General features: G+C 44.6%; 6 protein-coding genes and 2 non-coding genes across 8 annotated transcripts; 5 read left to right on the top strand and 3 right to left on the bottom strand.

Moving 5' to 3' along the window:
* Positions 1-1094: 1094 nt before the first annotated feature.
* Positions 1095-4814, top strand: PCYB_031780 (protein phosphatase 2C; the record flags this gene model as incomplete). The annotated part of the gene is made up of 3 exons (XM_004220848.1): positions 1095-3932; positions 4276-4344; positions 4785-4814. 3 exons carry the CDS (start codon positions 1095-1097, stop codon positions 4812-4814), a joined length of 2937 nt encoding a protein of 978 aa, XP_004220896.1.
* Positions 4815-5463: 649 nt separating this feature from the next.
* Positions 5464-5536, top strand: PCYB_031777. Its single transcript has one exon. It is a non-coding gene; the product is annotated as a tRNA-Ile (tRNA).
* A 1313-nt stretch (positions 5537-6849) lies between these two features.
* On the bottom strand, positions 6850-6931 carry PCYB_031773. Its single transcript has one exon. It is a non-coding gene; the product is annotated as a tRNA-Ser (tRNA).
* A 2187-nt stretch (positions 6932-9118) lies between these two features.
* On the top strand, positions 9119-11675 carry PCYB_031770 (hypothetical protein; the record flags this gene model as incomplete). The annotated part of the gene is made up of 2 exons (XM_004220847.1): positions 9119-9231; positions 9368-11675. 2 exons carry the CDS (start codon positions 9119-9121, stop codon positions 11673-11675), a joined length of 2421 nt encoding a protein of 806 aa, XP_004220895.1.
* Positions 11676-12922: 1247 nt separating this feature from the next.
* PCYB_031760 (actin-like protein) lies at positions 12923-15848 on the top strand (the record flags this gene model as incomplete). The annotated part of the gene is made up of 7 exons (XM_004220846.1): positions 12923-13388; positions 13568-13646; positions 14037-14067; positions 14240-14309; positions 14523-14626; positions 14799-14970; positions 15120-15848. Coding segments are annotated over exons 2-7 (1176 nt in total), but the record flags the coding sequence as incomplete, so codon positions are not given.
* Positions 15849-16432: 584 nt separating this feature from the next.
* Positions 16433-18013, bottom strand: PCYB_031750 (hypothetical protein; the record flags this gene model as incomplete). The annotated part of the gene is made up of 1 exon (XM_004220845.1): positions 16433-18013. One exon carries the CDS (start codon positions 18011-18013, stop codon positions 16433-16435), a length of 1581 nt encoding a protein of 526 aa, XP_004220893.1.
* A 2239-nt stretch (positions 18014-20252) lies between these two features.
* PCYB_031740 (polypeptide chain release factor 2) lies at positions 20253-21609 on the bottom strand (the record flags this gene model as incomplete). Its single annotated transcript, XM_004220844.1, has 5 exons — positions 20253-20381; positions 20604-20703; positions 20953-21227; positions 21359-21407; positions 21584-21609. The coding sequence occupies 5 exons, from the start codon at positions 21607-21609 to the stop codon at positions 20253-20255; spliced, it is 579 nt and encodes a 192-aa protein (XP_004220892.1).
* Positions 21610-23051: 1442 nt separating this feature from the next.
* On the top strand, positions 23052-26666 carry PCYB_031730 (replication factor a protein; the record flags this gene model as incomplete). The annotated part of the gene is made up of 2 exons (XM_004220843.1): positions 23052-23139; positions 23191-26666. The coding sequence occupies 2 exons, from the start codon at positions 23052-23054 to the stop codon at positions 26664-26666; spliced, it is 3564 nt and encodes a 1187-aa protein (XP_004220891.1).
* Between the last annotated feature and the right edge of the window lie 52 nt (positions 26667-26718).

Raw genomic sequence — 26718 nt, 5'->3', positions numbered from 1 at the left:
CATTTTCCCCCCATATAACAACTATTTGCTTAAACGTTAAAAAAAAAAAAAAAAAAAAGAGACCTCTTAGCAGCTACATTTTTTCCCCCTCATTTTAAAGCAAAAAGTTCAAAATTGCATTTTTTGGAGCAAGTATAGAAAAACTTGTGCAAAATAATATTTTTTTTAAGTTTCCCATTTTAATTTGACCCCCTTTTTGATTGCCTGGTAAACATTGGTGTACCCCTTAACGTGCAACTTACTCATGCATGCTTTCGCCTCCTTCCACGTGAACACCCCTTCCGTTTGCACAACATGTAAAATAGGATACTTCATCCCTCCTCCCCCCTTTTAAACAAACGTGCGCACAGAAATTAAGCCAACCGTGCAGCCTTTTCTGTGGCCGTGTGTACGTAGCAGTATATTGTGCTGAGCGACGTGGTACGCACAGCTGATCAAGCGAGAGGACCGCACGCCCATGTGTAATTTTAAACACACGTATACGTGTACGTGCACATTTCCCCATGCACATGCTCACATAACGACTGGAGTACGTGTGCCTACTTCCATCCGACGGACTTCCATTCCAAGAACAAGAGATATTTGTCGAGTATACATTTGCCTCCCCACGCGCAACAACACACACACAAGGCAGGAACACAGTTACAGCTTCCCTTCTCATATTATACCTATCAAGTAAAGTATGCTCAAAATTGTGAGGTCGCCATTTCTCTAATTCGCAAAGCTTTTGTTTTCTTCCATGCGTCCTTCCCCGCTTCCATACCCGATTTTTTTTCCAATGCGCATTGTTTTTACGCAAAGCATAATGTGGCACCCCCTTTAATGTGAAAACGATGCGCAAAAAATATAAAAAATGCCAAGGGCGAAAAACTGTATAGGAAGGAAAAAGCAGAGCAAAGCTGAACCAGGCGAAGGAACTCGAGAGAGAGCCGAATAAGCATCTACTCGAAGGGTCACACACAGGCTTCCATGTAGGCATCCGTGTAGGAAAACACATTTGGGAGCCATATAAAACGGTACCCTCACCGAATGCACCCCTTTTTTTTTTTGCACCATCCCTCCCCCCTTTCTTCACCATTTGACCCAAGTTGCATATGAATAAGCCATACGATAAAACAGTGAAAGACAACCCTATTTATGTATACGGAAAGATACATGATTTAGTGGAAGAGCTAAATAGATATCATCAAAAATGTTACATAAATAATGAGAAAAATGTAGATCTGTGGAAGGAGTTTAAGTACAAGAAGAAGAAAAGGTTCCAGTTCCTTTCGGTGCTGGATTATTATGCGAACGTTAGGAACAAGAAATGGGAATTCGACATCATTCCAATTGTATTTAATGAGGAGTATGAGATTTTGCATCTAGGTGTTTCGATGCTTTTCAATGACAGTTTTTCGGAGGAGTATAAAAAGGGTAGATACAACTACATAGAGCTCTTTATTTGTAACTTCGAAAAAGAAAATGTGAATCAGTGCCAAAGTGAGTGGATACCATCGTTGCCTCTCAGAAATGGACACAGCACAGGTGATATTATGGACTGCCTTGTTAAGGTGGAAGACTTGAAGATAATATACAAGGAGGGAGAGAGCCTCCGTAAAATAAGCACAGAAATACCTAGACCGTGTAACACCAGTGAAAGCAATGACGAAGATGACGATAATACGGAAGGAAGTGTGATGGCCGCCATGCAGGATAGTTACCGTATGGAGAGAAAAGTCGGGAAGAAGCAAACGGGTTTCCCTTTGGGGGAGGATTTCTCCAGCCAAGACGAACAGTTCCCAGTTTATAGCATTAGAAATGACTTCATCGGGGAGGCTAAATCCCATTTGAGTATCGGCGGCGATGAGGTAGATGCGCATCTATTACTTGCGAGAAATGTAAACGTGATTCAAGACAACGATATGTCCACGTTGAGGAGCAACCTCAGCGGCGATAGCGGCAGCAGCGTGCGAAACAGGTTCATCGCTAGCAATGACAAGGAGGGGTTATTCCCTACAGGGTATTATTATAAAAAGGATGAGGAGAATATTTGGAAGGGCGGAAGTAGCAATAGGGAAGATTCTTCTACAGATGGAGGGGGAGCGATAAAGGCGAGGGTAGGAAAAGATCGTGAGGGTGCCTACCCCTTCTCTCATCTCGGAAGTGGTGTTGAATTCCACAGTAGGGAGACGGAGCGCACGAATGATGATGCGAACCAAGCAGGTATTCACAAAGTGGCGTACTACGAAAATGTGAAAAGGGTAAACGAACTGGAGGAGAAGACGTACATTTCGTCGGAAGGGGGGTCCACGAAGAAAGTGATAAATTATGAGTACCTCTACAGCAGGAGCGAGAGCGAAACGATGTACTTGGATTCCCTGAGGGGGAGGAAGCATCCGACCAACGAGGGCCACTCCGCACAGGGGGACGCCAACGAATTGGACGCAGCGGAGGAGAGGCCGTTCGCCAGCAGGTGCAGCGTGAGGAGCGGCTACACAAAGAGCATGCATACAACCGTGGAGCGGAGTGAGGTAGTACTGGCGGGAAGTCCAGCGGGAGAGGGTAACCACATTGGAGTGAGTAACCACATTGGGGAGGGTAACCACATTGGAGAGGCTAACCACATTGGAGTGGGTAACCACATTGGGGAGGCTAACCGCTCCGGGGCAGTCGCAGCACCGGCGGGAAGATCCCCCCCTGGCGAATTCGCACGATTCACAAAGCACGAGCAAACTACGCATGTTAATCATAATGAGATAATCCAGAGTAGCGACAAGGTGCACATTGTCGAGAGCGAGGAGTACCGGAGGCACACATATACAACGTCGGAGAGCAGGAGCAGCAATCATATAGTGACTGACTTGGACGGGCAGGAAGGCAAGGGTAGCGAAGCCGATAAACGGAAGGAGTTTAAGATAGGCTTCTTCAGCTTCAAAGGAAACAGAACGTACAACGAAGACAGAGTAATCACCATTAGGGACGTGAACGAGTTCGTGCAGAAGGAGTATAAGGAGGCGATCGAGGAGAGGGGAAATCTGTTGAGTGAGTCCCTCGAGAGGGAGTACTACGACATGCTGCAGAAGACGCAGAGTGTGTACAGATCGTTTGGGTGTCCCTCGGTCGAATCTGCAGCGTCGGGGGTGGCGGCGGGAGTAGAGGAGGCTGGGACGACCCCCCCGCCCTACATGTACTGCGCCATCTACGACGGACACAACGGAGAGAAGGCAGTGAACATCATCCAGAAGTTACTGCATCTACACGTGCACACCTACTACATAAATGGTAATGGAATGTCTAACTCGTTAAAGTATGCCTTCCATAAGATGGACGAGCATTTGTGTAGAAAGACAATAAATAATGAAGAGGATAATCACTCCAATTTTTCCAGTGGAAGTACAGCCTGTGTGAGTGTGATTTTCAACCACATGATGTATATTGCGAACATAGGAGATAGCAGGTGTGTGTTGAGTAAAAATGGGAGGGCAGTTGTCGTAACGGTAGATCACAGAGCTGGAGGAAATAAAAAGGAAGAGGAGAGGATTATAACATCTGGGGGTATGTTAGACGACGAAGGGTATTTAGGTGGCTGTTTAGGAGTGTGTAGAGGGTTTGGCTCGTTTGATAAAAGGACTAGAGAGAAATTAAAAGGTCTTGTTTGTGAACCGGACCTATTTCAAATAAATTTAACGGAGGACGATGAGTTCCTGATTATATGTTGCGACGGAATTTTTGATGTGATGACTTCTCAGGAAGCGGTGAACACCGTGAGGGCTTCCCTGGTGGAGAGTTCTGACCCTACTGTGGCGGCGGAGGCTCTATGTCAGTTGGCTTACAAAAGGAAGGCCCTGGATAACCTCTCCGTCGTCGTCGTGATTTTTCAGAGCCCCGAGATGAAGAAGAAGGCGCAGTCCAGCGAAAGCGCCAGCTTGTACGCCGGCCAGGCGGGCCGCGTCCGCAGGAGGTACGTCCATCGATCGTGAGGGGAGCGATCGAAAGGGGAGCGATCGAAAGGGGAGCGGTCGAGAGGGGAGCGGTCGAGAGGGGAGCGGTCGAGAGGGGAGCGGTCGAAAGAGGAGCGATCGAAAGGGGAGCGGTTGAAAGAGGAGCGATCGAAAGGGGAGCGATCGAAAGAGCATGCCTGAGTGTGTGCTTTTGCGTGTGCTCTAGTGTGAGTTCCTCTATGATCTCATGCGTCTTAACTCGTCTGAGCGCTTCTATGTACACTCTCGCGTGTGTGTACGCCCTACACGTGGATCATCATCCTGATGGATTCATCCCCCTTTCCACCCGCAGAATGAGGTTTTCCTCTCTGAAGAATTTGATAGGCCCGTGAAGGGTGTAGCGGTGCAGCCGAAAAGGTTAGTAACCAACCGCAGGAGGCGGTCCCCAAATAGGAACCAGAAGCCACACCGCCGTGGTAGTGGGTCGAAAAAAATAACCATCGCGTGAAGTGGACCACCCGGGAGGCGTTACCATGATTGCGTGGGTGGGAAAACTCCCATTAGGGAAAAAAACGACAAAGCAAAAGGGGTGTGTGTGTTCGCCCATTTGCCGCAATAGCGCAGGGATGGCTCACCGCCGCGTATGCTGGGTACACCTCTCAGCGCAGCATATGCCTCTTTTTTTTTTTTTTCGTTCTTCTTTTCTTTTATTTATTCTTTTCGTTCCTCTTTTCTTTTATTTATTCTTTTCTTTTCTTTTCTTTTCTTTTCTTTTTTCTTTTCTTTTTTTTTGTGTCCATTTCATGGATGACAGTGTTTTCACGCCCCCATGTTGTCTCCCCTTTTTGGAGCCACTCGCAGAAATATGCCAAGCGGGAAGCGACCATCTAAAATGATTTATGCTCGTGCGCCCTGTGCGGGATTGCAAACCTGAGCACGGAGCAGCTGTGCAACTGAGCAACTGTGCAACTAAGCAGCTGTGTGTTCCCCCCCTACATAGCGCAACTTTTGACTATTAACTGACTGTACCGTGAACAAGCGATCGCAGCGGTCCATTGTCGTGTCAGTTTTTACGTGAACTCGTCGCGTCGGCTGCAGCGGATAAATTGGGTGAATTTTACATTCTTAGTGAAAATGCTCATTTAGCGCGTAGAACAGTGATGGCAGCTAGCACGGGAAAATCGTCGCAAGTGAAAGGAACTCGAAGGGGAAAGAAGAGGTGCTTCTCCCCCCCGAGGAGGTACGCACAAGGGCGAGCTACTTCCCCGAAAGCACAGCTTCAACAATGTATGGCTGACCGTAAGGCCCAATTTAAGAAGTACAAAAAAAGAGGGGATTCTAGGGTTTACGAGGGAAGGTCACTACTGGAGGAAGGGCAGAGAGTTATAATGCCAATGCGGGGTCGCACGTTTGCTTTAGTAAAAATGGCTACGGTTTAAGGGGCTTTTTTTTTTTTTTTTTCAGAGAGTTAATTTTTTTTTGTTCCTTATTACCGCTTATCTTATCTGATGTAGCTTATGAAGAAAGAATTATGCATTAAGATCCATTAGCTCAGTGGTTAGAGCGTCGGTCTTATGTACCGAAGGTCGTGGGTTCGAAACCCACATGGATCAGCCAGTAGAGGGAGAGCCAATATGTGTTTAAAGCGGAAGGAAATGCGTTATGGCACGGAATTTTACAAGCCACATTGGGCACTTGATTTTTCGTGCATATTATTTTGTTGTATTCTCCTTGCATAATAGAATAATATGAACGAAAATAATTTTAAAGTTCTATTTTCCTTGAGGTTCCATTAAAGAGAGAAACCAAAAGGAGAAGAGGCGATGGGCAAGAGGAGAGAGAAGGAAAAAAATAAAAAATTTATTACATATGTGTGTTTGCATTTTTGTGGACTTAAATGCCAACACTATTTACAATTTTTTTTTTTTTTTTTTTTTTTTTTGCCCTTTTTAAATGATCATTTCGCGCACTTGGAGGGGGAAGAAGATAAGGTGGTAGCACACCCGGGCGGGAAATAACTTTTTGTTCATGTCACTTTCTTGCAGAGCCTTGCGGATCCACCCCACCCGTCATCAAAAGTACAGTCTGTGCATAAATAATCTTAGGGAGAGACTAAAGGCAAAAACCGCGAAGAACATGATGGTAGATTAAAATTTCCTTCCCCGGTTTTGTTTCTCCACTGAGTATAGGGGACCACAAATTTGAGATATGGAAGGGAAGAGGTGGTCCTTCTCCTAAGTTAACCATGCGGTGTTTAGGGAGGCCCGTAGCTTGGGCAAGGACACCTTCCTCCCTTCTTACGCGCTTTTAACAAGCATACATATATATATATATGTACATTTTTATTTATTTTCCGCCTTTTTTTTTTTTTTTTGTTTTATTTTTTAATTTTAGTTCGCGGGGAATGGCAAAAATGGGGAGGAAAAAAAAGAAGTTAAAGAAGGGGAGTGGGGAGTGTGCCCTTTCCCCACCGAAAAATGGAAGGCGCACCGCATACTTGTTGGTTGGCATTGCTTTCCTCCTTGACCCGATTTGAAGTAGAAAAGGGGAAAGAAGGAAATTAATTGGCACAACTGAGCATATTTTACTGACACATATTATGTGCATATTTCTGTAGGCGTATCACTGTGCGTTTGATCGAGTTGCCTTTTCTTCTATGCTTTCCCGATGGAGCCGTTATCACCCGTGACTTCTTTCTTCTTTCATTCTTTCATTTTTTCCTTCTTAATAGAAGGAACAAAAGAGCGCGGGAAGTTATACAATAATGACAGTAGTGGGAAAAAAAAAAAAAAAAAAAAAGAAAGAAAGAAAGAAAAACGTAAATATTTTTTTCTTTTCCTAATAGAAATAAACCTATTTTGTGGTTTGCGTTCCGAAGAAAACAAAATTTTCTCCTCATTTTTTTGCCGCAATGAAAAAAATTTATCGACAGCGGCAGGATTCGAACCTGCGCAGGCAGAGCCTATCAGATTTCTAGTCTGACTCCTTAACCACTCGGACACACTGTCTCAAATGGATAATTATTCCTTTCTATTTAATATGCCTTCTTCTTGTTGCCACAAAAATTTTCGCATTTTTGAAGGTTGCTTTTCGCTCAGAGTAAATAACAGCACAAATAAATTTTTTAAAAGGAACAGTTTTAAAAAAATGGAGGCAACGTCGATTCGTACGGAAGCCGCGTTATTTTTGTTTTCTCATTTGAAGAAGCAACCATCCTGCGTGCCACCTTTTTTTTTCCATTTTGCGAATGTAGCCATGTGGGGCTGGGTAGTTCCTTTCCGCACAGTTTTTTTACAACTGGTTTGCTCCCCCCTTGTGGGCCCTGAAAGAAGGCAACTAAGCCGCTTCACCGCTTCGTTTCTTCATCAGTCTAACAGAATAGGCACCGCGATGAGCGGATGCGAATAAAAGTACATTCCGTTTAGAAGCACCCGGTGCGCTTTTTTTGCGATCCTTTTGCGGCCCTATTTTTGCGATCCTTTTGCGGCCCTATTTTCGCGATCCTTTTGCGGCCCTATTTTTCTCGATCCTTTTGCGGCCCTATTTTTTCGACCCTCTTGCGGCCCTATTTTTTCGACCCTCTTGCGACCTTCCTTTTGCTAACCACCGACAGATGCGCTTCACATTTTACTGCAGTGCACTGCGCGCATGCGCGGTGCTGGGGGGCAACATAGCTTCTGTGGGACGGCACCCACCAGGGACACTGAATGGGTTAAGTAGCTCCACGTTAGCAGTGACCAAAAGAACGCACAAATAATATAACATAATTACAGTACAATACGATGCAGTGCAATATGTCATTGTCGTACGCTCGAACGGTGGCAGTCCCAATTAACTCAACGCGGGTCCCCCTTTTTTTTCTTCTTCTGAGAACGGACAAGAAAAAAAATGTTTGGCTTCATATGAGCAATGGGTCGCTGTCCTTCTCTAAAGCCCATTTGGCAGGATGATGGCACGAGTTACTTAAAAGACCAGGTTAGCAATATAGTTATAAAAAACTGCCGATTCTAATTTATGTTCCTAAGTAGCGCTCAGCAGGGCCTATTTATATTAAACGTACATTTGCCAAATGCATATATGTATTTATATGTATATTTTTTTTTTTTTTTTCCTAATACGAAATACATTTCTCCCATTTTAAACAAGAATTCCCCTTTGATAATTTTTTTTTTTTTGCGCTTTTCCCCATGTCACTTTAGCGAAAATATTTTTGCTAACCTGACAGTGGCGTATGTATATGTACGTATCCTTTTAGATGCCTCTTTATTTACATATTTCTAATTTCCTCGCAGGAGTCATTCGCTCTTTCTATTGCAGTTGAATGACTCCACAGCAACACTGCATTGTCGGGGATTGACCACTGCCTTCTTTGACATGGCCGATCACTCGCTACTTTTTAATAAGTTCCATTTTATCCGATTTTGTCCCATTTTATCCCTTTCTGCCCCATTTTATCATTTTTTGTCCCATTTTATCCCATTTTTTTTTTTTTTTGTATTTTTTTGATCGTTCGTCGGGACAATTTTTTGTACAGTTCAGCTCGCAGCCGCATATAGTCAAACACTGCAGCGAACAAGGGAGAGCCTGAGCTTACTGCGTCTTATTGCCCTTTTTTTTTTTTAACCTTTGCGCGGGGAGAATAAACCAGTTGGCCGTTTTTGCTGCCGCGGCTAACGAGTGACCATTTTTTGTCTCCACCACAGGTGCTGGTACATGCACGCGCGTGTGTTCATTTCGTGGGGGACTCTACCTGCGCGTGCGACTGTCCCCTAGGTGACACGAGCTCATTCCAGGGAAAGAAAAAGCGAAAACGAAAATGAGCAAAAGAGCTAATGGTCCACTCCAACTTAGGAAGAGTAAAGGACAGAAAAAAAAAAAAAAAAATGAACAATACACGAATGCGCACGCGAACGCATAGGCTAATGAAGCAAACAAATGTCGCAGCGTCTGATTTGTAATTCGACCAAGACTAGCACTATTTGTAGACACGTGTACATTTTATTTTTTATTTATTTTTTTTTTTTATTTTTTTTTTCTGTTTTTTTCTCCTTTTTAAGCATTCCGTGTGTGCCTCTTTGCTTGGTATGCTTTTCTTCTCCCGTTGTGCGTAACGACATGCATAATAGTGAGGTGAGAGTCTCCGACCCGCACCCCTTTGATGTAAACCCTACCGCGCACACTTCACTTTTGCAAGGATGCTTAATAAGGTGGTGTGGTTGGTAGCTCCCCTTTATTTGCGCTCAGCGCACATTATCGACGTATATGAGGACTTTCGTGCGACGACTCCGCACGAAGGCGACCGGCACAGGTGAGGGCACCCGCGAGTGGCATTTGCAAGTGGCAGTTAGCGCGCCGTTTCTCGCACGTGCATATTTGTTTGCGCAGCAGTTCATCCCCTTAATGTATATATATTTTTTTTTTTTCCTTCCATCCCCTTCTTTTAGCAGCCACCCCCGGGTGCTCACAGAGTGCATCTCCAGTAACTGCAATGATGACAGTAAGAAGAGACATGCCGGTGAGGACTTGACAGAAATACCAGAAGAATGCTTTAATGAGTCGGATCCAAGTGATGAAGACGGGGGGGAGGGACCCTCCTCCACGCTCCCCGCGAAGGAAGGCCAGGAAAACTGCCAGGATAGCTATCAGGATAGCTATCAGGATGGCTATCAGGATGGCTATCAGGACAGCTATCAGGACAGCTTCCAACCCAGCGTAACGTTGAGCAACTCCGTGGGTGTGCCTCCCGACCCGCACGAATTCAAGAAAAAATTGTTCAAAGGAGGAGAAAACAATTCGTCCAAAAAAAAGTTAAAGGAGAATGTAATAACACCATCAACCGATGAACCAGTCCCAAACAAAAATAACTTCCGCCAAGACTTCCTGAATTTTTATTGCGCCTTGATAGGTAAAGACTTTAACAGATCCAAGGTGGATATGAAGGCAGCAAAGAATAAGTTAGATGGAGGGTGGGAAAAAAAATGCAAAGAAAAACTGAAACATGATTCCAAGGTAAGGTCTACTTCGACTGATGAGTGCTTGGCAAAAAATAAAGAGATATCTCAAAACTCATCGAGTGTTGGGAAGGACGAAAGTAGCATTCGAAATAAAGTTAGCGAATTGGAGGAGAGGTATGCCAAGAGAAAGTGGGGACTGCAGAAATTTCACCTGTCCATGCAGAACGGCGGCAGCAGTAGCAGCGATAGCAGCGTTAGCAGCTTAAGCGGTTTAGGCGGCCTGGGCGATCTGGGCAGCGTCAACAAACTTGGCCACGCCAACAGTGTTAGCAGCGAAGTCAGTGGAAGCAGCGGAGGTAGAAGCGAAAGTGCCGGAGAAGGTAGCAGCGGAGGTAGCAGCGGAAGTAGCGGCAGAAGTAGCGGCGGAAGCAGCGGAGGTAGCGCCCGAAGCAGAGGTCTGAACCTTGAAGGAGGCAGCCCCAGCATCGGCAGTGCCCGGAACTTTGAACGAAGCAGCCCCAACGTGGACAGTAGAATGCCGAGTGTGGACAACAGGCGCTACAGCAGTACGAACAGTAGGACCAGCTCGGCCATCGGAAACAGGAAGTACTACGACAAAATGCTCTCTCATCTGTTTAGTCTAGCCATCCTATTCTACAGAAACAAGCCCTACTTAGATAAAATGGCCAGGCAACTACCCCAAAAGTACTACCTCAGTTACAAAGGTGTGCAGCAAAATATCAACCGCCTATATGAAAATAACTTTACCCAAATGCATGAAGATTTTTATGAACTTGAAAAAAAAAAAAATCCAATTGAAAAAAAAGGAATTGAAAAATATTATTACGCTTTTGACCGCACAGTATACACACTGCTGTTCTTCCTTTATGAAATCCAACAAAAGGAAGATGCTCTACACCGAACCTTTGAGTCTTTACCTATAGAATATAAATTGAGAAGAGACGAACTAGTAGACTCCGTTACCATGTCCACGCCAAGTGACAGAATGAAAGATATTTATTTTACAACGTATAACATTTTCGACTCTATCAACACGTGTATGGATTCATCTTCCCGTTTTAATTTCAACTATCTTGGGAAGAAAATACTTAATAACCTGAACGAAGAGGGGGGAAACGTCCACAACAGAGCCTCTTTGGAAATGAAAAAAATAAATGACTATATGATTAACACACAGAACGACATAGTGGAATACATAAAAGAATTAAGTTCATATTTCAAGCAATTTGTTGATTATGCTACTTTGGAAAATTTATTTTGTGAGCCTGTGTTGTATTGCTACTCTCTCTTTTTGGACTACTACCTAGGGACGTTGGATCAACTACTGGACCACCTGAATATTCATTTAAAATACCCTGTAAATAAAGAATCGCAAGAAAGTCTTAGCCATATATACAAAGAAATAAAAGCGCATGCAGATAATTTAGGGTGCACTATGCGATGTTTTTACTTTAAGAAGAGTATTAAACCCGACCCCGAGTTGTCGATCATTTCTCTTTTCACAGATTCTAAGTTTAGGTTAGGGTTAGTAGATAAGTACGTGAACAAGAAGTACTCCAATTTTATCTCCCTCATGTTAAAAATGATGGGCTACTTCCGCGTGACTGTGGCTTCCCTCACTTCTATTGTCACGTTGCAAACGGTGCACGCACTTCTGCTGGACACCGAAAATGGGAACATCAAATACGTCGACGCTATGAAGGCTCTCACGTACCTCACCAAGAACATCTCGCACAACAGCTCCGTCCTCGCCGACCCCCGGGAGGAGAAGCACTAGCGGGGGGAGAGAAGCGAAGGGAAGGGGAGAGAAGCGAAGGGAAGATAAAGGAAGAGAAGATAAAGGAGGCGAAACTGAACTAAACTAAAATAAACTAAAATAAACTAAACCGAACTGAACCGAACTGAGCGGAACGCTGAGTTGACCGCTTAGCGAACTGCGCGACAGGATGCCTCACGCGGCTCGGCTTGTTATCGGGAGAGGTGAGCCCCCCCATCTGATCGGGCGGGCCTCGTCCTGGGTGAGAAGTGGTATGTTAGTGCGTAATATTTGTATACTTTTGCTGATGTGTGTTGCCTAGGTAGGCGAACCCCTTCGAAAGTCATCACGGTGGACACTGCAGCCCAGCTGAGGGCAGAAAACGCCATTTGGGGAATTGTGCGACTCCAGGTTTTGATACAAACGCGTGAAGAAGGGGAACCTTAATTGATCGAACGGGTCATTTGAGTTACGGAGCGCTCGGTGGAGGAACAGAAGAGGAAGAGAGAGGGGTCCCCAGTGGGCACAAATAACAGAGGTGACGAATCGCGGAATCCGACAAAAGAGACGCTACACATACCCACACTAACTCATCGACGTGGTCATCCCGACCCATGGGTATAACAAAACGCGCGAACCATCTCTACATCATATAAACAGCGCCGAGACGCACAGCCCCCACCGCTTACCCAAAAAGGATATCTTTTTCTAATTTTTTCGTGAGGAAGTTACAGTTACATGGAGATGTGCGCCCATCGAAGCGTGAACGCTCGCATGAGGCGTGCACCACAGTACGTACAAGTAACCCCCTCGAGTATTTAAATAAATTAAATCTCGCACGTGTGTGCAAAGGACCTTTATGCACTCAATTGTTTACCAGTTTATTTGCAAACAGCCTCGTTTGTGTATTTGTGTGTACGCGCTCATTCGATGCACGTATGTTCGTTCGTATGTATAATTACTGTTCATTTTGTAAAAGCAATTTTGTCTGTACAGATTTTTCTCCTATTTTGTTTACATCATGACTTCTTTACGTTTTTTTTTTTTTTTGTCCATGTGTAGTTACTTTTGTAGCAATTCCGAAATCACGTGTATGTGTGGGCGCGTAAATACACAATTGTATTATGCGTCCGTAGCTGTTCCTTTTTTTTTTTTTTTTTTTTTTTTAAATCACCATGTGCTGCTTTTAAAGGGTAGAAGAGGGAGAAGAAAAAAAAAAAAGACAAAAAATGAAGGCAAAAAATGAAGGAAAAAAAGAGGCAAAACAAGCCCACTCCCTTCTTCTCATCATGCTTACCTAAACGAACAATTCACTGATTTTCATTTGTAAATTCATTTTTGTGATCTACACGGTGATTAGCGGTCTGGGATAACGGTCCCCCTATTGTGGATCCCCTATTGTGGTCATATCTCTGCACGCGTCGAAGTTCCCCTTTTTGCTGCGACCCTTGGGTTGTGCCTCTCCCCCCCCTGCGTGCGCCGTAAGACTCTTCAGTAGCCACAGCGACGCACTTTGGTGTGGACCTCAAAATAAGGGAAATAAAAAAAAAAAAGTTATCCTCTCGTTAAACATGGGTCCATGAAGTACAAATCGTGTGAAGCGAAGTTTCAAACATTTTTTTTAATACACAAAAGGGGACGAAAAATGTGACATCCAATCCAATGTCGTTCCACCGGCTCATGTTACATAAACGCGACGTTGCAATTAGTTCGCTTCACTTGTTCCATTCATAAGTACGAACATAATGAGGACCGCCTGGAACAGTCGGAGGGAGAGCAACATAAATTTTTGTCCCACTGCTAAAATGACATGTCTGCAAAATAAAACTCAGGTCTCCTTTTCATTGTTCATGTATTATGAACTTCCTATGTGGCTTTTTCAAAAATTTTTTTTTTTTCGCTTTTCCTAACAGAAATAAAAATGGATGGTGCAGAGGATGAAGGGGCAACGGAGGAAAGCATACCCGTCGTGGTTTTGGACCCGGGGTCTTGGTAAGCGTGGAGGGGGAAACATATCAATCAGTAGGATGCGGCAGATCTGTAAGTGCCGAAAAAGGAAGACAACAAAAAAAAAAACGGTACCATAATATTTACCCCATTTGAGTGGCCACAGTACTTAAAACTTAGCTGATCCGTTCGTCCCTTAAAAATGGGTCCACTCGCCTACTTACCCACACGGCTACACGATAACACCTATTTGTTCCCGAAGGATCATCAAAATGGGAGTCGTCACGGAGGAAATGCCAGCTCTGCAAATCCCTTGCTTATATGTAGAGTATGATTTGGCCAAGCGCCCTGTGTGTGAGAAGGGGTATACACACATGTGTATATTTTTATTTTATTTTTTTATATTTTTTTTTATTTTTTTTCTTCTCTTTGCAGGAAAGTTTTTTCCAATTCGAGGGAGGTGAAAGTAGGCAGAGAGGCAGTCATCCGATAATTGATCCACATCGTGCAGCCTCCAAAGATGGAGGCGTGACGTCGTCATTTGGATCCACGCGAGCGGCTGTCTGGGCATGCACATTCGCGTTATCACGAGTGTACATCTTCACGCATGCGCGCAATGGGCCCGCTTCACCACACAGTTCGGACTCGAGGCAGTCGAAGAGTACACCCGAGTTAAATACGAAACAGCCAAAATGGAAGGCGAGGAAGGTGCCACCCCAATGAAATCACTACTACGTGGAGATGAGAAAAAAAAAGAAGGAGGAGGAGGAGGAGGAGGAGAAGAAGAAGAAGAAGAAAAAGGAGAAAAAGATTGACCGATCTCCAATAAACAAATGGACATGCGCGTATATATAGACCTAACCATTTGTAGTCCTTCGACACCTCTGCATACGTTCCCCCCGAATTGAACCCCCTGTTCAGGAGACGAACTTCTAAATGTGAAGATGACGTTTTCTGACCCTCGGCATCCCTTGAGCGCGAACGACTTCACAGATTTGTTCGAAGTGTACAACTACCTGGTGAAGGTAACGGAAAAGGGAAAGCTCCCCACGGGAATACATGCACATGCCCACATATATACCAACATACATGCACACACTAATATGTATACGTGTTCCCTCTGTGGGAATTCCCCCCAAATCGCTCCTCCCGCGCAATTTTAATCCCTTTCCTTCCCCCTTTCGTCATACAAAACAGAGACTAAACATAACAACAGACGATTACAACTTACTCGTAGCCATTCCCGAAAAAGTGGAAAAGTTGTTCATAACTAACATGCTCAATTGGGCATTCAAGACTCATCAATTCGCATCGATATCTTTTATTTACAACTCTCTAGCGGCGTCCTACTACTACGGATTGAAAACAGGTTCGCAAAAAGGGGAAAGCTCAGTTGTGGCTTCTCTTCTGTTAGGGGTGTTTCGATTTGATGGCACCTAATTCCATTGACATTAGCACACCGGATGGTCATCTGCTCAATTGGACTCCTCTTTCGTTTCACCTCTCCCATCCGCGAAGCCCTCGTTGTAGACTTAGGCGAAAGCGCAAGCAGAGTATCCCCAGTAGCGGAAAATCACGGGGTTTTTCTGGACAGCGCGAAGAACTGCGAAATAGGAGGCCACCTAATAACTAAATACATTTCCAATTTTGTCAAAGCAAAGGATAGCCACGTTGACTACACCCTTGTGCAAAATTATAAAGAGTTAAACAGTTACATAAGCCTAGACATTGACCGGAGCATAAAAATGAACAGCGATTGTAATGGCTTGTTGAAGCCTCATAGAATTCCATACAGTAATATTTACATAGACCCCAAGGCTGAAATGTTAAGCCATGAAATTTATTTTCAGCCTGAGTTTTTAGCGCACTTACCGGGATATTACTACAAGCAAAACGTAGTGCCATTAAGTCAGCTAATTTTCGAGTGTGTATGTTCCTGTCCAATGGATTTACGAAAACAATTGCTGAACAACATTGTACTTGTTGGCGGTGTATCAGATTGTGTCAACATGCACGAACGGTTACATAAAGAGTTAGTCAATATATTGCGGATTAAAAATTACAGCGAAAATACAAAAGTGCACATAAAAAATGAATGCATGTCTAACATAGCCGCTTACCTTGGCTGCAGAAAGTACGGGAAAGCCATTTACCACAATAAAAATAAATGGGTTACACGGGAGGATTACTTCGCGACGGCTAACGCGAAGGTGGTACATAGGCTTTTGATGTGGGCTAACGTTTTGTAGAAGCCTTCGAAGTGTCCACCCCCGCTTGGGGAGGTGGAGACATGGGAGGCGCCATACACGCATTTTGTTAAAATAGTGTCACTGCTTTTTTTGGCGTTGTTATGCTACCATTTTTTTTTCCCCCCCATATGGCTAGCTTGTTCAGGTAAAAAGTTACATTTTTTTTGTTTTTTTCTCCAAATGGCTACCTCTTTGTTCAGGCAAAAATTGCTTTTTTTTTTTTTCCAGCTAGCTAAAAACATAACACAGTTCGAAAAATTGAATGGCATTTTTGCGCAAAAACTAACGTTAAATTTGCATCTTTATAGTTTCTTTTTTTTGTTGTTTTTCAAAATGCTGGCACACGTTGAGAATGCCATGTGATGATAAAGGCTTTATTCAACACAAGAGGGTAAACTGCGGTGCACACGGGGGGTTACATAAATGTAAATATATATGCATGTGCATACGTTTCACATATGGGTAAGTGAACGGGGTGGGGCCAAACATGCATGCACATTGTTGTGCACACAGCAGCGCACAAAAAAGTTTACCCCCAATTTATGCACGCCCCCCGATGACCACACGTGGGCCCACGCAGAATCATAAAAAGAAAATGGAGTCACTTTTGTAAAACTTGTTCAAGCCGTTCGTCTTCACATTCAAATCCAAGTTGTATTTTTTCATGACGTCGATATAGGACCTGTACCTGCGGTAGTCCTGGTTGCTCTCTCTTTTTTTCAAAACATCAAGCTTTTCACATTTGGACGGAGCTCTATTTTCAAGCGGCAATTTCTGCTTAAAAATGTAGGCAATTTTTCTGTTGATAGCTTCCGACCCATCCGGAAGTACTAAATTGTTGTACTCATTTAGCTCAGGTTTTGTGTATCCGAACTGTTCCAGGACCTCATATATGGTGTCATGGTTGATATTTTTGCTCAGTTCTTCCTCCTTCACTTTGTAATCATCGCTGTTGTTGTCGCTTTCGCATTCGTTATCGAGTTGGGCTTTGGCTTCCTCCGCGTTGGACGGGCGTACGTTTGAACGGTCTTCCCGCGCGGTCTGATCATAACCCGTTGAGGGATCTTCTTCTCGCTGCTTCTGATGCTGCCCCTCCTCTCCCACACTTCTCTCCTCGCTGCGGTGACGCTTGGACTCTATTTGGTTGTTCCTCTTCTTGTGGAGTAGGCACAGAAGCAACTCCTTGTCCTCCTTATTAGTAATGTACCTATTTAACAGATCAACGTACGACTTTGAGAAATCGTAATATTTTTGAATAAAAATAAAAAACTCTGCATGCAGTTTGGTGTGACTCTTGCAGATCATATGCGCCTGTAACGATTTGACACACTTGGAACAGCGAAAGCAGTAGATGCAGATATTCTCTTCGTAAATTTTCTTCCCTATGGTCAGAAGAACCTTCTTCAAATTGGTAACGTACTTTAAATCAGGGATGTAAAAAGTATAATTATCATTCATGTGTTTTATATTTTCTTCTATTGAATTAAAAATTCTGTTATCGAAGAAGCACACCAAGGGATTGTCATACTTTACATTTTTGTTCATTAAAACATCTTCCTTCGTTGCGTATTTAATTTTTTGTGCTTCACAATTATTGCTCGTGTAGCTTCCTCCGTTATTCGCCTTTTTACAGCTGCACACTTCTGCGTGGTTTTTTTTCTCCTTTTTTTTCTTCCCGTTACTGTGCTTCTTATGCGCGCACTGGTTGCTGCTAGTAGGGTCTCCACTAACGGGGTCATGACCGCTGCCGCTTACGAGGCCCCCCCCTTTGGTCAAGCTGTGCACCTTCTCGTTAAAGGTCACTTCGTTGACGGCATTCAAATTTAGCAGCTTCCTCTTCAAATTGTACTTGTGCCACTCGGACTTAAAGTGGTACCGAAAGAAGGAGTAGTTGTATATCTGTATATTGCATGTATAACAGTTGTACGTTTTTTTATTCAGGTCACTATTCTCGATGTAAATATTCACTTGGTCCTTATGATACATGTTAATCGTGGAGTTACTACTCTTGTTGATGTATTCTTGCACAATTACGTCTTCCTTTTTCATATTGTAAATATTTTTTATGTCCATTGGTTTGTTCCCTACTGGACTGTCTTCCATGGCGACTACTTTTGGGTGAGCGTCCTCCATGGCGACTACCTTTGGGTGAGCGCTTTCCATTTTGGCTCTTTCGACGGGAGATGGATAGGATGGGTGTGGTGAGAAAGGGGCTGTCCCTTTTTATATAGCACTGGTTTGGTTAACAGGGGTGCATTAACTCCTCCGTACATACTCTTGCGCATGTGCGATGGTGTCTGTTTGGGTTCCCCCGATGAACTTCTTCGCGTTGACTTCACTGGGTAAAATATTCCTCTGCGATGTGCGTTGTGCCCTTCGGGTGGACTAAACGTTTATTTCCTGACACGCAATTTTTTCTGCGTCCAAGTTGCTTTCCCGGTTGAGCTATTTTGGTTGCCCTTCGCACATGTCTTCTTCGCGAAGACGTGCATACGGGGGTGCCTGGGGGCGCGGGATGCAATGCGATACGCGCAGCAGTGGCATACGATATGCACAGCAGTGGCATACGAAATGCGCAATAGTAACGTACAACCCGCGCAGTAGTGACGTACAATCCGCGCTGTAGTGACGTACGAACGGAGCGACCCCTCTGCGTGCACCACTTCACATGCAGATGCTCCCGCACGAGGATGATCACGCTTCACACAAATTCAGCCGTGGTAACTCTGCAAAATACTGCCCCTCAGTGCGTCTTCACAAAAGTACAGGTTATTCCTCCCACCACCATGTCGGGGGCGTCTTCCCAACGTGAACAATTCGATTCGGTGACGAAAAATGATCCGCTCCGTTTTGAAAGAATATTTTTTTTTTTTTCAAAACGGAGCGATATTAAATACGTATAAACAATTTTTTAATCATTATAATGTTAAGGCGGTTTTTCTCTTCCCAGGTGACGGGGATGCGCAGCAGGGGGAGAAGCGAAGCAAGTGGAGGGGGGGGATGAAACTGCGCCAACAGAAAGCGAAGTCATGCAATGATAGATATATGGAGTGGACGCCCCAGTGTAAAGGCGCTTTTAAAAAAAAAATACTTTTCAAAGAGGCGAGTACGCAGCTCGTGCCATCCTACAGGATAAAACTGGCACGGAGTGAGAAAAAGGCGATTTAAAAAAAAAAAAAAAAAGGAAATGGCCAAACTTGCGCGCAATTATAAAAAAAAGAAAAAAAAATATACATATTATATATATGTAATGACTCCACTGTGCTGTTTTTCTTCTTTCTTGGGGGGAGGGCCAAATCACCGCTCCAACGTGAACATAAAGCAAAGCGTACTTCTACGGCAAAATGGTATTCGCGTTACGTACATGCGCGTTTGTAGTTTGCACGTTGGTCGGCCGCGAGAAAGGTGAGGAATGAATAATATCCCTTCCCCGTCAGCATCGCTGTGCTCTTCTTCCGTGGCATATGGCTCTGCTGCTGCCTACGCTGCGTGGCATTTTTTTATTTTCATTTTTTCATGCAAAAAACTGTTATCCATTTTTATGAGGATTGGATTTATTGGTATGTATGGAGTAAAAACGAAAAATTAAAATAAAAGGACATTTCGCCATAATTCGTTCGAAGGGACTTTTGGCCCATATCTGCAATGCAATTGTACTCGCGCGTAAAGAGTAATTTATAAAATTTTCTGAGCGCCATTGCACAAGAGGAAAAAAAAAAAAAAAAAAAAAACGTAACTTTCTCGCTTTTTCATTTGATGCCTTGTGGCAAAAAAGCTTAACGTGATGAAAAACGCGACGTGATTTTACAAAACGTACTGTGCGGATGTACCTTTTTGTGAAAGCATGACCCGCCTTTGAACTGCTTTATTTTTTGTTGCCGCATGGGGGGAAAAAGACCACCTCCTCACGAATGGAGTGAAAACCAAATTGTGTTTGCCGCCAAATAGGGCCGCAAGTGCGTACCTGGCGTGGGGGGACATAAACGCCTGACGCGGGACTCCACGTGAATATGTGAACATGTGAATATGTGAATATGTGAATATATGAATATATACCTATGCAACAGACACGTGACTCGCCTTTTCCGGTTCGCTTTTTTTGTCCCACCTTTTGTAATTCGCTTTTTGTCCTGCCCCATTTGACCATTCGAAGCGGCATCATAACACCACCAGCGGGTGGCGGTGACGGTCCACCAAGTGGGTCAAATACTCGCAACGTAAATTTCGAAAAGGGTAAAGTAAAGCCACAAAAAAGTGTATGTTCATTTGAAGGGACAAAATGGGGAGATAAAATTCACCTCATGCAAACGTTGCCACAGAGGGAGAAACACCATTTTAACCACTTATACACACGCTCGGGGGAAAGGACCAAAAAAATAAATGACACGTAATTGAAGAAATTTCAACCAATGTCATCCTCATAGCGAAAACTCTTTTGCCGATTGTTTTTCACTTCCGATCTGCGTTTCTTATAATTTATTGACTCCCTCTTTTCCCTATCCGTCGGTTTTAATACTCTTCGCTTTTCCTTCTGCGGGTGTGGTTTTTGGAAAAAAAAAAAAAAAAAAAAAAAAAATTGTGTGCTTGGTTTGCCATGCCATTACGTAGGAGGGGGTGAACAAACGTGAAACACTCGCCGGGCACGCAGACCAGGCAGACCATGCAGGCCATACAGACCATGCAGACCATTCACACAATTGCGACTATCTTAAATGCTCGAGCAAAAGGAAAGAACGTGTGTGGAAAGACTTACTTCAATTTCGTGAGTAATAGCATCCTCCAGGTTGTCCCTAATGGAAGTAATTTTATCGTACAGCAGCTCCCGTGCGTATATTCTGTTTTTTTGTAAACATCTGCGTGCCGGTGGAGGTAGCCAAAATGGAAAAAAAAAAAAAAATACGTAAATGTATAAATATGTAGATATATACACACACATACACGTACATATTCGTGAAAAACAACTGAGGCGTAAACAGAGTTGGGAATAAATGGATAAGACGGGAGATGCTGGGCAGCCTGTCTGGCAATTCCAAAGGCGAATTATCAAAGTTGCTTTTGTTCATTTTTCCCGCTCTTTCCTTTTCCCCGTTCGCCCTCCTAACCTGTACTTGTGGCATTTGATTACTATTTTCTCCCCCTCCCCGCTGTCATATCTTATCATGACGCAGTTATTCGTTTTGTTAACCTTCTGCCCGCCTTTTCCCGTGCCCTTGACGAAACTTTCTTCGATGTCTTTTTGAAACACTCCTATGCCTTCTAATTTTTTTCTTATCAGTTCGAATTTGTTTTGGGATGGTTTGTTCAGGTGGAGGCACAGTCGGCTTGTGGGTTTAGTGCACTGTGAAATTTTCTGCTGAGAGAAAATGAAGCTTGGGTACTGAAAGGGGAGTACAGGAGGAGATGGGACGAATGGGTAAAGGCACATAAGTATTCGTGTTGAGTTAACCATATTGTTGTTCGAACGACCCGAGGAAGGTCCTTCCCAATCGTACAATCCAGTAGGAGTACCTTTACAAATTTTTCTTCCCACTGTATAGTGCTGACACGAGTAAGCAAGCTTAAGAGAAACAGGAGGAGGGTGCAGCTGGGCGGCATTATAAACCATTACCGCCGTGAGCCTTCGGTGCGATCGACCAGGGGAGGGATCACCACCAAATGGGGGAAGAGCCACTTTATCGGAGGTCACTCTGAATTATTTATTCACACAGGGAGAAAAAATTTGTCCAGGTGTACTTGAACTTGAGCATTCTCCCCACCATGTGTTAATTTGGTTTTACTCGAATTGGTGGCCTTCCTTTTTTGTTGTGCGCATCCTGTTGGCGGACCCCTCGGGGGATGCCTTACCTACTTAGGGTTCGCGCACCGGGGGTCTTTCTCAAGGAACTCCTGGATGGGGGGCAATACGATACTTGTCCAAGCGGGGGGAAGCGGAGAGAACTGAATCTGTACTGCCGCCCCCATCCAGCTTCACTCCCCTCATGACCGACCCCACATGAAAGCCCACCCGCGGTCGCAAAAGAACAAACGGCAGTCTACCCCAGGTGGTGTGCCCACCACTCCGTGATAGTGATTTTCCACTCGAAAGGAAAATATTTTCTTTTAAGCAAAACCGGTTCTTATAGCTAACAATTTTAAAGAGGCAAAATTGACAAAATGGCAAGTGTATGAAAGCCCCTTCCTCTCTGTGCCCCTAAAAAAGGCGACACAGTTTTCCCCGTCATTCCTTTCACGTACATACGTATATGTGTGTCATGAGGAGTGGGCGTACACAGCAGGTGGGGGTAGTTTTATTCATGTGTTTAAAAAAAAAAAAAAAAAAAAAAAGTTACCACCTGAATAGCGACGCAGTCGAGAAAGAGGGGAAGGCCACGTTCAGAAACTCCAAATGGGGTGAAGAAAAAAAGAAACAGTGATAAGAAGGAAGCCCACCCAATCAGGAGGAGGAGCCCATTTGATCAAAATTTTGTGACATTATCTGACCAAGTAGGAGGAAGCCATTTTTTCACTTTTAAGGTCACTTTAATAGTTCGTGCGTATGCATGGATGGACGTATGTATGTTCGTGTGAGTGTACGCGTGAAAGTGCGCGAGCAGGTTTAACCACCCGCTTGTGCAGGTGCGAGTGGGCCTGCCCCTGCACATGTATATACACCCCCCTGCATGCCGCTGCTTGAAGAAAAGGGAAAGCAAGTGGGGTAGGCGAAAGGGGAATAAGACATTTTTGTTCCGCGCCTTTTTTCCCCGTTTCGCTCGCGAAAGGGGAGATGGCTAAACAACGCTAGGTGGACGCTCTTGTGGATTCTTTCCCCTCCGCGATCTCTCTCAATTGGGCCTTTCTTCAGTGCGTTGTGTGCATCCATGTGAGTCGCGCGATAGTTGTGTATGCTGTGTGCATTTGTATGTTGTGTGTGCATGTGTATTCTGTGTGCATGTGTATGCTGTGTGCATGTGTATTCTGTGTGCATTTGTATGCTGTGTGCATGTGTATGCTGTGTGTGCATCTGCATGCTGTGTGTGGTTGGGCAAATGCCCGAGGAGTGCCCGTGGGATGAGCGCGCACCCTGGTCGGGAAGTGTAGACCTCGAGTCCACCCCGGTGCCGCCACAATCACCACTGCCCAACAAAGTGGACAATCGAAATATCGTTCGCGCTCCGACCAGCTAGCATTACCACCACCACCACCCACAGCAGTGTAAGCCAAAATGAACAGGAACGAAGAAATTCTGTCCAAGGCAACGCCTGACTTTATATACAAATTTTTTACAGAACCCAGCTCAGAAGAAAGCATAGGTTGGTTAACCTCACAGGTAACATTAATATGTTTCAGTCAAATGAATGCAGGGGCAAATCAAATTTTTTTAAAAGTGATAGATGGCACCATCCCACCACAGTACTATGCCATTGTACACGTGGGGACGGAAGAAGCAAGTATGACCACTGCACCTATATCTTATGTAAAAAAATTAATAGCTATAGAAAAATTTTCCATCACAAATTACTATGGAAAGCTTTTTATATTAACAAAAAAACTTCGGGTCCTTATGAGTGTAGATTATTTCGATATTGAGGACCTGTTTAGGAGATACCAGCTTCAGAGTATATCCTACTTGTTGCTGAACACAAAAGCTGAAAACGCTTCTAAGGATGGGGGATCTAGACCTGTCAGCGAATACAATGGAGAAGGGAGAGCCAGAACTAGCAACATGATTTCCCGCTATTCAAGTGAGCATGGAAATGAGAGCAAAACGAGGGAGAGTAATTATTACCCCCGTGGAGGGAGCGCAGGGGCGGGGGCAGGAGCAGGGGCAGGAGCAGGAGCAGGGGCAGAATACAGTAATACTGCCATTCCGCCAGCTAGCTATTCCAAATTGAGTGATCGCCAGGAAGGGGACACCAGAGCTGACAGCTATGACAGGTATCAACGAGTGTCGGGAGAAAATTTGATCAAGGAGCCGGTGCCCAAGAATAGCAGTGCTGCATATGAGGAGAGGCCTCCCTACGGGGATAAACCCTCTTACGGGGAGAGGCAACCCTACGGGGATAAACCTCCTTACGGAGAGAAGCAACCCTACGGGGATAACCCCCCTTACGGAGAGAAGCAACCCTACGGGGATAAACCCCCTTATGGGGAGAGGCCGCCGTATAGGGACGCCCCGCAAAACTACCACCACGGCAGAATGGCAGAAGATAAGGGAAGGGGGAAGCAATTCCCCGAAAGGTTGAATGACCCCCCCAGCACGGCCAAGTTCGCGCATGGCGAGAGTTCCACCGGTCGCGACTATCTCCCGTACGGTGCAAACGAATTGGAAAGGAACCCCCGCGAGGCCACATCTCTCTCGCACCAAAAGGACCCCACTTCGCAGAGGGCGGGCCAGCCCTACAGCAATCGAAACAACACCGCTGGGTATGACCCCAACAGCGCAAATGGTGCAAATAGTGGAAATGGTGCAAATAGCGCAAATAGCGCAAATAGCGCTTATGGAAAGAACCACTACAGCAGCGGTAAGAGCAGGACGCATAACATCGCAGGAGAGCTGAACAACGGCAGAAGCGGCAGCAGTTACGATCCCGGAGTCGGCCCCCCCATGGGCTCAAGCGTGTACAGAGAAGAACCCCCTTTGGGGGAAAGCATTAGTAGAAGTCACCCCAAGGCGCGCACGAGCAACACGAACGCCTATATGTACGAGGGGGAAATGGAGGAGGGACCAGCTGGGTTGGGAGCAGCTGGATTGGGGGCAGCTGGGCCGAGGGCAGCCACCGCCGGGGAGTACAAGGGCCGGTATACCCCCACTGGGAATAACCCAGAGAGGGGCCCCCCCGAAGAGAGGAGCTATTATCAAAGTGGCAGGGGGAACAGCAACATGAGCAAGAACGCAAGCGGGGCGCATGACTACTATAGCTACCCCCCACCACGTGATGCAGAAGAGGGGGGTAACTGCAGAAGTGTGGACGATGAGACGTATTACGGAAGGATGGGAGCTCCACACGGGAATGGAAGCGGAGGAGGAAACTCGAATGAGGTGGGTACGAAAATGGATGAAGGGGGAAGAAATGGTAGGAATTACAATGGAGAGGTGGCGAAGCTTAGTAGGAGCGAAGAGGCGATACATGAGAGGTATGTTCCTTCTGAGGGGGCAACCAGTGGAGGAGGTTACGGTCATAGGGGGGGGAGCAATTACGGCCCATCCGGTGTAGGAAGCGGAGGCAATGATAATAACGGAAGTGGTCACCGGGGAGGGATGGAACCGAGCAAGAAGGCAAGGAGCGAAAGCATGGGAAGTCTGCAAGAAACGAAGGAAACACTAAACGATATGGAGGAGTACCCCACGGAGAGGAGGAGCGACACAAAGAGCATGCTGAAAGAAAATACCTCCAGTAGGAATAGCAGGAAATGCGCCCCCTACCAACAAACCAACAATCCAGTAATAAAAATAAATGATGGCATTTTAATGCAAATAAATAAGCTGTCCCAGTATTCATCCAAATGGATAATCAAGGCAAGGGTTCAGTCTAAGGATAATGTGAGAAGGTTCTACTCAGGAAACAAAGAAGGGAAGGTATTCAACATCGAATTGTGTGATGAAGATGGAGAAATAAAAGCAAACTTTTTTGGAAAAGCAGTGGACAAATGGTATGACTATCTCCAAGTAGGAAAAATATATAAAATAAGTAAAGGAAATGTCAAGGCAGCTAACAAAAAATTTAATACATTAAAACATGACTGTGAAATTACGCTAGACGAAAATTCAATTATCGAACTGTTGGAAGAAAATGATAATATCCCCAAATTTATTTACAATTTTGCATCTATAGATACTATAAAAAATATGAATACAGGTTCGCTAGTAGATGTGATAGGAGTAGTATTCAGCTTCCAAGAAACGATGCAAATATTGATAAAAAAAACAGGACAATATAAAGAGAAAAGGGATCTAATTCTGATAGATGATAGCAACGAAACGATTAATGTAACTCTGTGGGGAGAACATGCTTTGAAAATTGAAGAAGTGCATCTAAGAGATAACAGCATAATCTGCTTTAAGTATTTAAAAGTTGGTGAGTGGCAGGGAAAAAAACTGGAGTCCCACCCAAAGACAAAGATTGACGTGAATCCAGAAATTGAGAGAACCCATGTGCTACAGACTTGGTGGAGTAGTAACAAACAGAACCTTTACAGCTCGGTGAATGTGAATACGAATAGCTTCCATATCGAGTTACAAAAAACTATTGAAGAAATTAAAAAGGATGTTAATTTGGCTAATGAAGATGCCTTATCAGGAAAAGGAATCGTTTTTACGACTTTTGGTTTCATCGATCATATTTATAACTCCATCCCTGTGTACTCGGCTTGTCCGGATTGCAATAAAAAAATGATTACAAATGTCGTGGAGGAGGAAGAGGACGATATTAATTCCTCCCAAATGATGGACCAATCTATGTACTGTGCCAAATGCAACAAAAATAACACCCCCATATATAACTACTCCATTAATCTTAAAATTACAGACAGCACGGATTCCTTGAGGGCCTCTGCCTTTGCTGGATGTGCTCGTACTATCATGAACGGCTTGTCCGCTGACGAGTTCATGGCCCTCAGGCAGGAGTACGTCACGCAGGAAAATATTGAGAACTTCGACCTCATTGAGAAGGTCAAGCTGAATGAGTTTTTTTTTCGCATCAAGGCTTACATGACGTCACACATGGATGAGCTGAAGAAGAACTACACCATTATAGAGATCATCCCACTTAACAAGCTGCTCGTGGACAACTGCAAGTATTTGATCCGGTCCATCCGCAGCCTGACGGAGAAGCGGTGAGGGAGTAGAGGCGAAGCGGTGAGGGAGTAGAGGCGAAGCGGTGAGGGAGTAG

Source organism: Plasmodium cynomolgi, chromosome 3, assembly GCF_000321355.1.
Source record: "Plasmodium cynomolgi strain B DNA, chromosome 3, whole genome shotgun sequence".
In the NCBI taxonomy this organism is placed as follows: domain Eukaryota; phylum Apicomplexa; class Aconoidasida; order Haemosporida; family Plasmodiidae; genus Plasmodium; species Plasmodium cynomolgi.
Note: the sequence above shows the minus strand (reverse complement) of the source record. Positions and strands in the feature narration are given on the sequence as shown.